This window comes from Cygnus olor, chromosome 9 (assembly GCF_009769625.2).
Source record: "Cygnus olor isolate bCygOlo1 chromosome 9, bCygOlo1.pri.v2, whole genome shotgun sequence".
NCBI lineage: Eukaryota > Metazoa > Chordata > Aves > Anseriformes > Anatidae > Cygnus > Cygnus olor.
The window spans coordinates 16138458-16154178 of record NC_049177.1 but is presented as its reverse complement, the minus strand read 5'-3'; the positions used below and the strand labels follow the sequence as shown (position 1 = coordinate 16154178).

The 15721-nt window shown below is 50.1% G+C and overlaps 1 protein-coding gene across 2 annotated transcripts in view; it reads right to left on the bottom strand.

Annotated features, from left to right (window-relative positions):
* Positions 1 to 15549, bottom strand: part of PCYT1A (phosphate cytidylyltransferase 1A, choline) — an 18215-nt gene extending 2666 nt beyond the window's left edge. Inside the window, exons 1-8 of one of the 2 annotated variants that reach the window (XM_040567765.1) lie at positions 15389 to 15549; positions 10337 to 10477; positions 7866 to 7965; positions 5545 to 5661; positions 3370 to 3521; positions 2487 to 2565; positions 1593 to 1735; positions 212 to 400 (exon numbers count right to left, since the gene is read on the bottom strand). In XM_040567765.1, the coding sequence (XP_040423699.1) occupies positions 212 to 400; positions 1593 to 1735; positions 2487 to 2565; positions 3370 to 3521; positions 5545 to 5661; positions 7866 to 7965; positions 10337 to 10453 (897 nt within the window). In that variant the 5' untranslated portion in view covers positions 10454 to 10477; positions 15389 to 15549. Of the gene's footprint in view, positions 1 to 211; positions 401 to 1592; positions 1736 to 2486; positions 2566 to 3369; positions 3522 to 5544; positions 5662 to 7865; positions 7966 to 10336; positions 10478 to 11715; positions 11736 to 15388 lie in introns of those variants that run through there. The other variant, XM_040567766.1, reaches the window with a different exon arrangement.
* Positions 15550 to 15721: the final 172 nt, after the last annotated feature.

The window sequence follows — 15721 nt, the reverse complement described above, 5'->3', positions numbered from 1 at the left end:
ACCCACTTTCAAGCACCTCTAGCATGAAGTGCCTGTGACATTTGGCCAGCACCACGGGACAGCCAGGCAAAAAACAGTTGTTTCAGACCCATCCCGTCCCAGGCCAGTGACAAAGTGACTGTCAGTCTCTTTGCTCCGTGGCCTGAGGGACACAAGCTGGAGTTCGCAGACTCCAACTCCCCTTTCCCCTTCTCCCCGGGCAGCTCCTTACCAACGCGCCTTCTGGGCCAAACATCTCCAGGAAATTGCCAATGAACTCCCGGGACTTCTCTTCCCACTTCTGAATGAGATCAATACTCTTCTCCTCCACTTTCTGGACAAATTCCTTTGACTTCTCCTCCACATCCTTCACCCTTTTTTTCACCTTATCCACACGCTCCTGGAGGTGGTATTTCTTTTCCTGTTGAGTAAATGATGGATCAGAATACAGCTCACCAGATCTAAGTGGCGACCACCTCTGATCTGCGTTATTACACTGAACCGTTGCTTAAGACTCAGCATCTCCACCAGTTTTGTGACACTTCTCCCTCACTTCAGTGATGCTTCTTCCCTAGACTAAATGGCAGACATGCAGCGGGGCTGCGAGACGCTTTGTGGCAGGCCCTGGCACAGTCCACAAAGCAAGACTAAACCCAGAGATAAGGACTATCTAAGAGCAGTGCATGGAAGAGGGAAATATTTATAAAATATACAGATTAGATTTGAGGGACCTGCTGTAGGTCTCCTTGCATATCGTGACAGCACAAGACTTTTTGCTGGGTGTTCGTAAACAGAGACAGTTGGATGCCAAAGAGAGGCCAAGCAGCCGTTACCTCTCCTGTTTCATTTTGTATTTGATTGTATTAAAAAGGCATAGTGTCTGAGTGATAAGAAAAATGTTTTCTACTTAAGAAAAGCCTCCTGCCATGCATTCTGCTTGTGTGCTAAAAGACGCTCAGTACAGGATCAGAGCACATCCTTCTCCCTTAACTCCTGCAGCTCCAGAGAGGGAATAGCACAGCGAGAACAGGATCAGATTTTATCCTAACAAATGCCTCTGCCTCGGGGAAGTGGCTGAGGGAAGGAGAGATACGAGGAGCTGCAGCTGCTGCCAGGAACAACCAACACCTCACTCGGTTCAACAAAACACGCATTTTGCCACATGCCCTGGCCTCCGGCTCTCTCAACTGGTGAAATGTCACCAAGTGATTTCTGACAATAGAGCAGTATTAGCAAAACCCCAGCTCCTCTGGACGGGCCCACTCCTGACAGTGAGCATTCCAGGGGAGGAAGAAATCTAATTTCTACTACTATAAGGACACTAGTTTGGTGTAACTGTTTAGCTCTGCAGACTTGCTGCTCACTGGTATACAGCAGGAGCGTGCTACTGCTATGCAAGACACAGCTTCACACAGCTTATAGAACCATAGAATGGTTTGGGGTGAAGGAGGCCTTACAGATCACCTAGTTCTAACCCCCCTGAAGGGCAGGGACACCTCCCACTAGACCAGGTTGCTCAAAGCCCTGTCCAACCTGACCTTGAACACTTCCAGGGATGGGGCATCCACAGCTTCTCTGAGCAAGAAGTTGTGGTGAGACACACTTTGACTCACATTTATGAAACTGACGTTGAGCTCTTTAGCTGTGTAGCCCCGTTGCAGGTTCCGTCTGGCATAAACATCGTAGTCCCGCACAATGCGGGTGATGATATCTGATGTTGAAATCCCCTCGGTCCTCTGAGTTGGTGCAAACATGCCTAAAGTTGAGGAACAGGACTCAGGACAGCTGTAGCAAGACACATGGTAAAAAGCTGCTGCCACCTCTAATAGTAAACAACTTCTCCTGTGAACACTCCTAACCGTCCTCACACCATCATGACTCTGCCCTGGCATGCACAATACCTGGCTCCTCCTTTCTGGGAGTATGAGGAGGAACTAAGAAAGACCTAACCATGTCAGAAACAATTTCTTACTCAAATACAAATATATCTTCTAAAGAAAAGCTCCAACTCTTCACTTCATGTGGTTTCGAAACTATTGACTACAACCCACTGCATTTAGAATAGCGTGGTGACAAGGACAGCATAAGGGGTCCCACAATTTAACGGGTAGAAACATAAGCCCTGATGGCTGGGTTTTGAAAGCTTAAAATAAACTGCCCCCCCCCCCCCCCAAGTAGTACATCAATCAGCTAGAGGATCCACTCTGTAAAGTCTGTAAGATTCTCCATTCGTGAGAATCTGTAAGACAAGCCGTAATATTTTGTCAAAAGGTGGCTGTGAATTCAATCACAGTAACATTAATTTTTATGTACAACCTTGTAAGGCAATCCTTGATATGGCATGTGGAACAGTCTAGGCCTTATGAACTAGTGCCCAAAGCTGTACTTCTTCCTGCCCTCAGAGCCTCCTGGGCAGACCGCGTCCCCACAGGGCCACTCTGCAGGGCACGACCCTGCCATACAGGAGCACAGGAAAAACTACAGCAGAGAATCTGACCCAGACTCACCTGCTTCTTTTATGTGCTTATATACATCATCGCTGCCAGCAGAAGAATAGGGGATGTCATCATGTGCAACAAAGTCGATCTGAAAATTAAGAACAACATGAGAATCAACATTTTATCTCGAGTACGCAAGTCTCCTGCTTTCTGCCACGGATGGTAACTTTTTGCTCAACACCTCCACTCAGAGGCATGACCGAGAACTGCAAGACAGTTTCCCCCCGAAAAAACAACCAAGAGCAGTCACAAATTCTCACTGGCAACTGCATATCAAACTTGTTAGCACACAACGAAAAGGAAGGGCTGGGACTAAGGACACAGCTGCTCTAAGCTCCTGAGAGAAACAGCTTGTTAACGGCCACAGGGGGAAACTAAGCGTACTCGCCAGATGCTGTTTCACTTCCCAAAGCAGTTCAACAGATGTCAGAGACTCTTTTTACTTCATCTTACCTACTGATAAAAGACTCACAATACAGCTTGCCTGGTCTCCTGCTGCGGGGAAGCTGATGTAGATTTAATCTGGCACTGCTGAAAGCAGGGGGCTGGACCACACGACCTCCAGAAATCCCTTCCACCCAATGTTATGCTCTCCCTTTTTCATGTTGCGCACCAATGTGTAACCAGCATCAGCTTCTCCTCGAACATAGAAAACCCTTTTGCCCTCTCAGGCTCCTTTACCTTGTCACTATCTGCCAGCTCAGCACACACTTCTAATCTTCCAAGAAGCCCCACCTGGTTCCCATAACCCAGCTCATTCTATATTTAAGGATCTTCAACAGAAATGGGTTGATCAGGCAGAGGTCACCCCCACGGATGAATTCTTGCTGTAAATAGCAAGCACAGACAGCAGCTAATCAAAATTCAAAGCAGATCAGATGCCACATATTACCCTGTGCTCTGCCAGGAATTCAGGGGTGAGCGTCCATGGTGCATTTCTCACCACTTCGTCCACATAGCGACAGTGCTGCACAGCATCGTACCGCTCGTTTTCATTCATCACCGTGAAGCCCTTGAAGTTATGGGTCAGCTCATCGCTGCAGACTGAAGAAACAGGCACAGAGAAGAGTGAGACTGAGGTATTTACCCTAATACTTTGCAGAGAAAGGACCCTGCATACACCCCTGCCAAGCCAGACAATTCCAGCTGCTGACAGAGGCTGGCGCTTCCAAACCTAACTTCTAGCCAAAAATCACTAGAACCAGGCAGTGGTGACAGGGCACTAGACTCTCGAGCCATTCTAGGCAGGCTGAGCAAGGGGAATTGTCCATTTGCTTGGGGGATTTCTGCACAAGCTGGGGACCTGTACCCTAAGCCCTCAAGGTCCCTGGAGACTTCTTCAATGCTTACCAAGAAAACCAACCAATACAGAAGACAACTCTCCTGTATGAAATGACACCTGGGGTTCTACCTGGCAGAAACTTGCTTATTATCCTCTGCATGTCTCAGCTTTGGAAACTGGAGCCCGTATGAAAATAAAAATAAAAGTAAAAAACAAACGAACAAAAAAACCACCAAAAAACCCACCTCCCTAAACTTCTAATTTCATAAATAACACAACACAGTCTAGCTCTTGGAAAACTAAAATGAAGAGCGAGTTCACTTTAAATTAAGTTCATTTAATTATGTTCTATGAAAAAAGTAAATGAACGACTCTTCACAATCTGCACATAATACATTGAGGAGGAAGCAGTTTCACTTGGTTATCAGACTCAAAAGTAAACAAGGGATTACCAGTCTCAGGGTATTGGATATATTTATGTTCCAGACAAACAGATGATAAAGAGCGGGTGAGATTGCTCCCAGCTTGGAGTTAACGTTCACTTGGGCTGTGGCCTCTTGTCTCCCTCATTTCCTGGTGCAAGGGGAGCAGCTCACTGCCCTCCACAGCTCCCCAGTCTCCCGGAGGCAGAGAGCAAAACTACACATCTTAATTGGCATGTTAACAGCGTTACCTGAAGGTATTTTCCTGTCTGATGTACGTTTATGTACATGGCTTGTCTTTCTGCCTGCAAGATTTCTGAGTTTAGAGCGTTTTGAAAGTTTGATTAACTTTATCAGCTTTCCTCCCTCCTCTCCCCTTCCAGACACTACTGGAGCACACACAAAACATACAGAAATACCACTGTAAAAATGCTCTCAGCAGTGAAACAAAACACAAAGACATTAATGGTCTGTCATAGAATCAGTTTCATTTTGCTGCAGGAAGTTAATGACAGTTGAGAAAACTAGTTAAAGGTATTCTCAGCTCCTGACACCTCAGCATTATTACGCAGCCTGACTAGAGGTCACCTCCTGATAGACAGCATCCACAGCCTGAGGTGTCTCTAGTGTCACATATCAGAAACGTGGGTGAAGGTACAGGCACAGAGGCACTGCGTGGACAGAGGCCAGCGTATTGCAGCAGCCAGAGGAAAGAGTTTCTTCTTTCCTGTTATATTCTTGAAGGAGACCTGGCTGAAACACCTCTGCTGGATCCCCTCAGGCAGCGAGCAGGATATTCCTGGTTTTATCTCAAGGACTTTGAATCTAATGAACAAAATATGAACTTTTTATTGGAGAAACAGGGGCTTTACTGACTTCCACGTGGCCACTCGTGTGCCCAAGGAACCACTGTTATCTTCATGCTCCTGGCAGGACCTGCTTGGGGTTAGCCAGAAGCAATTCCCAGCAGAGAGCTGGAGTGGGAGGGTGACTTGCAGGGAAATACAAGTGACACAAAGCTCAACCAGCCATGGGGGAACTGTTAACTGAGAGGCAGATGCTCAGCTGCCGCTAGTATATTTTCATACTCAGTGGTATCTGTCACAAACAGAGGGGCCAAGTTTGAACAGGCTGATGAGGAGTCTTTTCCTTGTGTTCTTTTGGTACAGGATTTCTTTCTGCAGATGTATCTTACTCTTAACATACTGCAGTAACACTTCGACAACAAAGTGGGATTTGGGACAACTGCAGGGACAGCCACCAAGGCCATAAAGACAAAAACCCTGTTATGCCACCTGTATGCACAACAGCGGAGGTTAACTGTGCTCCCATGACAGCCAAAGTCAACAAGATCACTCCTTACCTCCCACAATGAGGTATGTGTTTGGGAAGAGGTTTTTTGCTTGCATCAAGGCCCGGGCGTGTCCGGAGTGAAACAAGTCAAATATTCCATCGGCATAAACTCTGACAGGGCGATCCACTGTGCCAAAGAGACAGACAGACAGACATTTGTGAAGATGCCTTCCTGGAGAAGTAGTTGCTGCTCATGCATGCATATGGGGACCTTCTGAAACTCAGGGGGGGAGTTGCAGGAAACTGGCAGGGTGCAGAGCCATAGCCAGGAAAGATTTGTGAAAATGGCTGGCTCTTTTCCTTCGCACATGGAAACAAACACAGCAGAGAACAGAGCTGAAATACAACCGTGTTCAAAAACAGACTCAAAACCTACCACATACCTACCATGAAGGGACACTAAAGGGAAAGCAAAGTCTGAATATCTCCCTCCTGTGGAATCTAAATGTAGCATTCTTTTTTTTTTTTTTTTTTTCCACAGCAAGGAGATACAAGAGGGGAACTGGCCAAAATGTTTTGTAGGTGCCTGACTTCCCCTACCAGCCAGGACCGCATCTCAAGACCTTCTCAAAATCCTCCTCTCTACAGCCCACTGCCACAGCTACCACGTCTGTTTGAGGGACCAGGCTGTTCTGATTCCCCACCAGCATCATTGGTTCCCTACAGTCTAATGAAGTGTGCGCCTGTATCTGAAAACCCATCTGGACTACTCAGAGAAAGGCAAATACAATTCTGCTGAACTGCTGGCATGCACTGAAATCATAGATTAATAAGGAGGAACAAAGGCCATCAGCCCATCTCTGACAGGGTAAATCGTAGCTCTTCCCTGAGGTCAGCACAAAGATAAGTTGAGATAGAGGAGTACTGCCACGTAGCAGCAGGAGACTCCCCGACTTCTGGTCCCCTGGGGCCACACGGGGCTCCGGCTCTCTTGTTGCTGGTGACAGAAAGCCACATATTCTTGTTATATGACACTTGGGAATGGGCTGCTGCTCTCTGGCCCAGTTCACGCAGACTGATTCAGAGGCACACCAAAGCTGCAGGGAGGAAGGGGCAGAGAGAAGACCCATCAAGAGAGCCGAAACCTCCTGGGTCTGGGAAGGGCTCTGACTGCACCTAGAGACAGAGCATGGGAGAGGAAGACTTGATGCAAAGGGAAGGATGTTAAGTTCAAGCTAAGCAGAGGAGTCAGCCTGAGGACAGCCTCTTCCAGTCATTTGTCAGCAAATCTGCCTCTGTCTGAAGGTGCCAGGAGGCTCTGGAGGGCCAAGGATCTGAAAGCCTAAGACTGCAAGAGCTTTCTGTATGCCAGGAGAGGGCTGGCCCTGGCACGCCCCTTTATTAAAGCGCAATTATGTTCTGGGAATTGGCTGGGACATCTGTCTCTTTTCCTCTGTACCTGCAGCAGCCACAGTTGCTGAGCACAGGCATAAACAACAACAGGGAAGCATGCAGTGTATTTTAGTCTTAGCAGGCAGGAGAGCCATCGATGTTGAAATCAGAGACCTTTGTGCAGGTTCTGGAGACTTTCAGCTGGGAGACTAACGCGGACTGTGAAAAGCACTGGATTTCCAGAAACTCCTGCAGGAAATCACTGCCAGATCTCATTCTAAGCTGGCTTCTCTCTCAACATCAGCAGCAGTCAGGTAATCAGAAGTGCGGCATTTTTATTCTCTCAGGGTCTCCATAACGGAGAGGCCAAGCAAGACAGCACTGTCTGCACACAGCTTGGCAACAGAGGGCAGCCATCCTTCAGGAGGAGCCAGTCCTGCCTCTGCTTCCCTGATGGACTTGCAAAGAGCAGAGTTTCTCCCAGTTTGTTTTATAAAACAGAAGGGCACGTTCCTGCTGTGGGGGTAGACTATTTTGATTAATGACACTGACTTTAATTCAAATCCAGGCTAGAATGGGATACTCTGGACAAAGACATATGTTGGTTTTACTTGGCATTTCAAATTCCAAAAGAGATGACTTTTAAAGTGCCTAACTTTAAGCTGCTTCAGACAAAGTAGCACAGAAAAATGTTCAGCTCTGACAGTACTCTTTAGCTGTCAGTGGCATAGGAAAAGCTAAAATATGAATATTTATTTACCTCAGAGAATCTTACTGACAAAGGCACAACACCTCACACACAGAGCCTCCAATTTCAGCTGAACTGGCAGACCCAATTTCACATAGAAAGAGTTATTTAACCACTAAAGCATGAATAAAGTCATGGGCTGCAAACCTGGTCTTACACAGAAGGTTGGATCAGTCTCAGGTATCAAGAGCCAAACCTCTTCCCCAAACCCAACATTTATACAAACCCCGTCCAGTCTGGTTCTTACTTACAAGGGGTCCCTCTCATCGCTTCTTCATACGTCACTCTGATGTATGGCTTAGTGTAATCGATTTCCACTTCATCTGAAAACGGAGCTGGTTCCTTCAGTCCCTAAAAAGCCAGAGGTGGTCAGCCGTGAGAACGCAAAGGTGAGCGCGCCACGTAGCAGCAGCAAGGCAACTGCAGTGCTCTAGGCACGGAGTGACTTACTGCGTCTGCATGATTCGAGCACGTGTACTGAAAGACTAATTAGTGTTAAACCTCAAAACAGCCCTGCAGGGCGATTAGCCTGAATTTGACAGGGGGAGCTTCAGCAAACCTCATTGTCACGGCTGTGACTTTGCCCACCCGGGCAAGACAATCACTTTGCTGTACTTGTGTGCCTGTGCTGTGATGTGCAAATTCTAACAGCTCCTCAGTTTGAATACACAAATGAGCAAAAGAGCAATACCAACAGCAGCACAAATCCCCAAGGAACATGTGCATCATCTCCCTTTTCTGAGGCATATGTAACAAGAGACTGACCTCGATCTGTGGCAGAACATATCCTAGTGCTGCAGGAAAACCTCGCTAATCTACTAGCCTGATCACGACAGTTACATTTAATCAGCAGCTGAAGTCCAGGTATCCTTTCTGGTCTCCTCTGAGCGGGAACAAAACATCTGACCTCCCCATAATGGAACAAACAGCTCAACTTCCTTCTCGCAGGAAGGTGTGAGGCAGCAATGCCTTCTCTTTCCTGAGCCAGAAGGCTGGGAAACAAGCCTGCAGATCGTTACAATAATACCTTCAAGCTGCAGAAAGCTAATCAGCAGTTTCCTCTCTGGCTTCCTGTCCCATTGCAGCGTCCTGCCACAGTACCCAGCACCGCTGCAACCAGAAAGACCACTGCCAGTACTGTTAATGTGAGCCCTTACTACAGTGCTCCAAGTGAGGTGCAAAGGAAAAGCAACCCACTGACCACTACACTAAAGCAAACTGATGCTGCTGAAACCTCCTTCAACAGGAGCATCTTCTGAGGCTCTGGTACCCACATTTCACACACCACCTCCTCTGGTGGGTCCCTATCGTCAGGTCCTCTCTCTCCTTTCCTCACTGCCATGATATCTGGTACTTGTGAATAAAACCAGACTCTTTGCAGCTTGGTTGTCATGTATGTGATACAAAGCTAGGAGTAATAGCATAAAAAACTACCAAAATTATCAAAGAATCACAGAGAAATGCTCTCAAAAGCTCCTGCCAACCTCACCCTTCCTCTGCAGCACCTAGAAAGGTCAGGACACAACCAAATGTGCACAATAAAACAGGCTGGGTATTACCTGTTTCATGCTGTTCATATAGATAGATGCTTTATTTCTAACACAGGACAGACACCAAACTGAAGAGCAAGTGATTTCCATGGAATAACCCTTATGCTTCTCTTTCCTCACTGAAATATGTGGAATTTTCAAGAGGGACGGGATGGATCTTTATGGAAGTCAAGGATATTAAGGCCCTGTGGAATAAGTCATGCAACAGCTCAATCCTCCACTTCCAACACTGTTAACATCTGTCAAATGTCTTGGGACAGCACTGAAGTACTCCCCAAGAGCAAAACGTTATCCAAGAGGAAAGCCGTGACACATCACCAAATTTTACCAAGGACTATGACCCCAGTGTGACGTGGCAGGGACGGTAGTTGCTTCTCGCAGAGATAAGGAAAGAGCAACCAGCAAACACGTGATGCACAGGAGAGCTCAAGGAAAAGGAGCAGAGAAGAGCTGTAGAAAACCAATCACCACAATGGTTGGCAAGGACAAGATAAAGTCAGCTCTTCACAGTGACATTAGCTGAGACAGATGACCTTTAGAAGAGACTCCAAGTTTGATCTAGAAGGAGAAATACTTTCCATTTATTCTCTTTTAAACATTCCTGAAGTATCAGCAACATAAATGCAGCATCCTGCCACACAAGGAGAATCAAAGAAGTCATCTTCCCAGTGTTGCAGACAGTGGTTTCAGCAGCTTTCTTCTGCAGGTGCTAACAAACTTCAAGCCCACCAATGGGTCCCCTGACTTGACGCGGACTTTCTGCTAGGTACACGAGTTGTTACGTACTTTTTTGGGTGTATTTCTCCCTCCTGCTGGCCACTGAGAAAAGCCACCTATGTGAAGAGCATGCTTCCTCTTGTAGCACGTGGATATCTATATGCATGCCTCTTTGGGTGCAGATTAAGTGACTACAAAGAGGCTGACCAGACCACAAAAGCAGCTTAGCAACGCTCGCTTCAGATCTAATTTAAGCCCATGTTGTAAGCATGTTATTAGTATGAGCAAAGGAAGATTTCAAACTGGCTCTACAAGAAGCATAGCTACTGTCATTTGCTTCTTTCCTCCCCCTTGTTTTCCGTCTCCACAGAAACCCCATAACATTTATCTTCCTGCTGCTAAGACTTCAATGTGTAATCTCCAGGCACCTACAGCTCCTATCTCTGCTTACTTACGAATGAGCGCCGGGACATTTTTGGAGGGATTCCATCCAGCTCCGTCGCCCCGTTGGGGCCGGATCCATCTTTTCTTCTCTTGCGGGAATTCAGCCTGGAGGAGGTCGGCGGCTCCATCTTGCCAAGCGCGTCCAGTAGGAACTGGGACAAAATGAAGGAGAAGAAAAAAAGAAAAAAGGGAGGGGAGGGAGAGATATTTCTCAGCTCTTCCAAAGCAAAAAAAAAAAATAAAAAATCAGTCAACAGCAGGCACAGCGTACAGAAGGTCAGTGCAAAGACACAGCCACCTAACAAGGGGCTTAGCCAGTTGTATTTGGCATCAGCTGCCAAGGCTTGACAAACAGTGCCTGGTGGGAATACGGAATCATCGAGTGCAACTCGGGGCTCTTCTGCAGAGCGAGAAGTGTGCAGCAGTCAGCTGGCTGGAGACAAACTCACCCAAGAGTTGCAGTGCAAGTTATAAATCAACAGAACAAGGCTCATTATGCTGTTTTAGCATCTGAAAGGCAAGCTGAGGATTAAGGCATGCCCAGTCCACATCCAGCCCTCCCCCAGCTCTTTTCGATGACACCGAACGCAAACACTTCTACCCCTCAGTGCTGCAGCCCCCGCTTCGAGACGCCGGGTCCCCGCGCAACCCCGATGCGAGGAAGAAGCCGGTTTAAGCAGAAGGACAAGGGGAGGAGAAGGAGCGAAGGGGTGCAACCCACGGTCATAACTTCACTAACGAGACGGCTTGCTGTTTGCTTTGCTGTTTGCGCAAGACCAAGCCGCGGCTCAGCGGGGACAGCTCACCTTGGGATGGCTGCCACCATCCTCCCCTCTCGTCCCCTGTCCCCACTGCAGCGGTGACTCAGCTGGTGGCGAGGCAGCTGCTGTCACCACATGCGGGCACACGCTTACTCCTGGCACTTTATGTACCAGGTTGTAATTAGTTCAGCTGAACCGTTTCTGCGATGAATGGGCAGACAGACGGCCAGCTTGGGACAGAAATCGCGGCAGCCCTGTGGCCGTGAGCTACCCTGGCGTGTGAACCGGAGTTACCGTACGCTGCTGTCTTCCCAAAGGGCCCCGGAGCATTAGGAAGTATTCCGCACAGCTGAAGCAAAGCTAGGGATTTATAAAATGCGTGACAGCCCACACTCCCTTTTCAGCTGCTGAGATAGAAAGAGGCACTGCGTTTGCAGAGGCTGTAAGTGAAGAGCAGCAGCTAAGTCTTGTGCCTCCTGCCCACCTGAGCTGCGCAGCTCCCCTCGCAGCAAGCAGCATTTTGGAGCTGCGAGCAGCACGAGCCCTCCCTCCACCCAGGAATGATGATTACGTGCATGCCTCCACACCCTTCTAATAAGAGCCAGGTGGAATGTAAAACTTCTCCCCACCCTTTGCAGAGGATGTGCTGGAACACGTTAGGCGGGGCAGTGCGAGGGAAGGGGACGGGCAGCGTCCCTCTGCGCAGCCTGTCCACGGGGTAAAGCTCTGCTCCTCGGCCGCCAGCGAGCCTGGGCTCTGCGAAAGGGAGCTGGTAAGAAGCAGATTTAGGGGTTGGGCTTACTTGAATCCAAGTTAAGGAATGTCCCCAGGTAAGGAGTCAAATGCAGTTTAGTAACACACGAGCACAACTCTCCCCACCTAGCACCAACCAGGCGGTACCTTACAAGCAGGTGTAGGGCCAAGTGCCTCTGGTGTGGTGTTACCTGCAGGTACGTACCCCAGGCTGCTCTGTTAGACCTAACGTAGGGCACTAAGACCACAAAAAGAGAATCTTTAGGTGAGCGGGAAGCCAAAAAACACTGGGGAAAGACAACAGTCCTGTCGGAAACTGCCCGGTTCACCTAAAAGCAGCACAATTCTGTTTCTGGTGGAAGCAACCTTAACGTTGATGGAAAGAGTGGGGGAAAACAGCTGTAGGTTTTCTCGACTACCTGGCTGGTGGATGGCACACAAGCGCTCTCCCTGCCCTGATGTTACAGGCTAGACCGTGCTGAAGGAGCCTCCGCAGAGTCTGGAGAGCTTGGCTGGGCACCTCAGGAGTGACGCAGCTCTGTTAATTACTCAAATTAATGCAGAAATTAAGCAGTAATTTTACCTCTTCGGGGCTCTAAAACCTTTACCCTGTGGCTAGCGCGTTTCCGGGAACTCCTCCCAGCACCGAAGTTATTAATGAAAATAACTGGGAACAAGTTGTTTTGGAAAACAAGCCATACCTTACTGCGATAAAGCTACTGCTCTTAGAACAAATTTTTTTTGACCCAAAGGACTAAAATAGCACCCTAAACAATTACTTCCTAACAATGGGATGCAGCATCTGTAGCTGAGCTGAACACATGAGCACGCATCTTTGCTTCCCCAAATGAGTAAAACACTGCCTGTTCTAAAATTAATTATACTTGCAGCAGATGGGGAGCAGGGAAGGAAAGATAGCTCTGAAAGCTTATTCTGAAAAACTCCAAGACAAAGAACTGGCATAACCAGAAGAAACGGCCCTGTTGTAAAACATCAACACTGTTCCACTTTGCCTAACGCATCAACCTCTTGCAGAACCGAATCCGTGCTCGACACGAGAAAGTGCTCTCTAGGAGCAAAGCTAACAAGTGCCCTATCAGGGAAGGCCCAAGGGGCAAATCCCAGCCTCTGCGCCACTTTACAGAACGCTTGTGGCTTCGCTTCCAAAACTCATCTCTTCGGTGTGCACCCTGTATCAAGGAAGTGCCCTCCATCACCTGCCTGCTGGCTCACCCCGAGCTGAGAGCTGCATGGGCTCTGCCAGGAGGAGCCGACTACAAAGCTCAGCGCATTTCCCACAGGAACGCAGCCACTTCTTGGGGGGGGAGAAAGGACAGGCATTGAGCAGCACAAGGAAAATTAATTTTTTTTCCCCTTAGCGCGAGTTAACTAATCATCATCTGAGCTGGAATTTCACCACAGCACCTGTGGCATACGGACAAGGTCCCAGAATTGGTGCAGCAAATCCTGTTGCTTACCAAAGCCTTACCTCAGGGACTGCTCCTTCCCAGGCAGCTGTGATGTTTTGTTTAGCCCCGAGTGTAGGCATTCGCGGTGTCGCAGGACTCTGCCTCGCGTGACACCACAGAAGCAGAGCAGATATTCCTGCATCCCGAGCCCACTGATGGAACGGGGACCTGACTCATCTGCATTCTTTGTGTTTCGAGACTCGAGGGATTTCTCGAAGAATATTACGATTTGCAAATCTACGTGCAGCAGCAGGATTTCTCCTGCCACTTCTGCTGCGTCTTGCTTGCAACAAGGCAAAATAAAACCTGCTACTTAAACTTGAAACACGTACGAAACAAGAGGTGGCTGCCACAACCCCGTAAGCGCTCCAGCCCCGAGCTGTTGCATTTACCAGCAGAGATGAAGGTCAGCAGGAGGCCGGCACACCGGGACACCGAGCCCCCGACCCCAGGCTCCACAGCCTGCTCGCACGCTCCCGTCGCCCGCTGAACTCGGAAGGCGTTGTTAGCACGGTCAGATGTGACTGTCATGTGCTGCTCTGCCTACAAGATGATTCCACTACACAGAAGCAAGCTATTTCTCTTCTGCTGACTCATCTGCAGGCAAATACTACTAAACTTTGCACTCTGGCAGCTGTCCGCGGTGAAGAATTGCCCTGACACATGGAAGGCACGAAGCGAGAGCCCCAGGGAAAAGGAAGAGGTCCTGTCACCTCAGATAATTCCCCTGCCAGGCTGCAAAGCACCAACCTACCCTGCATTCCTCAGCCATGGGGAGAACAGACTCTGTATTCTGCTCTCCATCTCCAGCCCCCAATTTATGATTAATCTCACTGGTATGCATCTCTGTAGAGATCCGCTGTAGGCAGGAAGGCTCAGAAGAAGTTAATGACAAGGCTCGTCACAGACTCCTCTAGATACTGATGAAAGGCTGTTTACAAGATGGGGGTTAACCTGTACGTAATTACCGGGAGAGATCAGGATCTCTCTTCAGTCGGTGTTTAAAAATCTTGCCCAATCTCCACGCCAACCTCATTCACAGCCCAGCCTTGCCCGATGCCCCAGACCGAGGGCAGCGGCACAAAAAGCGAGTGGAAACGGCCCAGACTGCGGCTGTCCCTACGCTCGGTGCCTGCTCTGCTCCAAGCCCTCAAGCCCCTCACAAAGGTCCGGCGGGGTCTGGCACACACCGAGCCCTGCTCACACTCAAAACACGGGCCGCTTCGGCTACTTGCGATGTATTAGCAGTCACACGCAGATCTGGTACCAGCACTCTGCGGTCAATGGAAGGATGCCGGGCGCCACCCGAGCCCCAAAGGCTCGAGGTGATTCTCCCTACCGCCGCCACAGCCGAGCAGGGTGCTGTGTGATCACCGAGGCAGTGCTGCTATGAAGTATAAAAAAATAAAGGAATTGCCGGCAGGACCTTTTCGGTGAATTCGCAGCCCTGCTGGGCACGCCGTAACCTGGGGCACCGAGCTCCCGAGCACACAACAAGGTCTCTGCTGCGGTTTGCAGGAGCAGGTTTCTGGAGGATATCGCAGGTTTGGGGCTTGCTGAGGGGCCGTAATGTACAAGGGTGGGCGGTCGTTCCGCCTGACTTTCGGGTTGCTCCTCGTGTTTTAGGGTCCGCCAGCAGCGCCTACTGAGAGCTGGGTGCCAGCCTCCCTCAGGAGGGCTGCCCATCGCCACCAAGCCCCCCAGCCACCTTCAGGGCTCGCCCTGCGGTAACACCGAGACCATTACAACCCCCCCCCGAGACCATTACGACCCCCTCCTTGCGCTGAGAACCTTCCAGCCCATACATTTTACTAACCCTGCGATCATTCTCCGGTAAGCACCGCGCAGGCATTCACAACACGTTTCACCACCAAACCCAGCGGCCACCCTCCGACCAACCCCCCCACGGGTGCCCCCTTTCGGACCGTGCCCTGCCCGGACCGCTGCCCACCCCCCGGTCCCGAATTACGACCCCATTAACCCGCCCCCCCGGCTGCGGGGCGAGCACCGCCCGCTGCAGCCCCCCGGGGCCCTCCCGGTGCGGGTCCCTGTCCCCATCCCCCGCCCCGTCCCCACACACCTTCACCCGCCGCCGCCCGGTGCCGGAGCCCTGGAGCCGCAGCCTCCCGGTGCCGGTGCCGGTCCCGCCCCGCTGCCGCCAACGGGGCGCGGGCGGAGCCGCCGCGCAGGGCCCGGGCCGCAGGAAGGGACCGGCGGCGCCCCGGGAAACCGCGGCCCGAAGCCGCGTTCCGGGCCCGCAGCGTCCCCGCCGCCTCCTTCCGAGCCCCGGCTGACTCCTCGGCCGGGCGAGGTGGAGGGGGTCGGGGCAGGGGTTCCGCAGGGTTTGGCTGCTGGGTGACAAAGTCAGCAGGTGGACGGGGTGTGCGGGAGAACGCTGCGGCTTGCAGCCTTG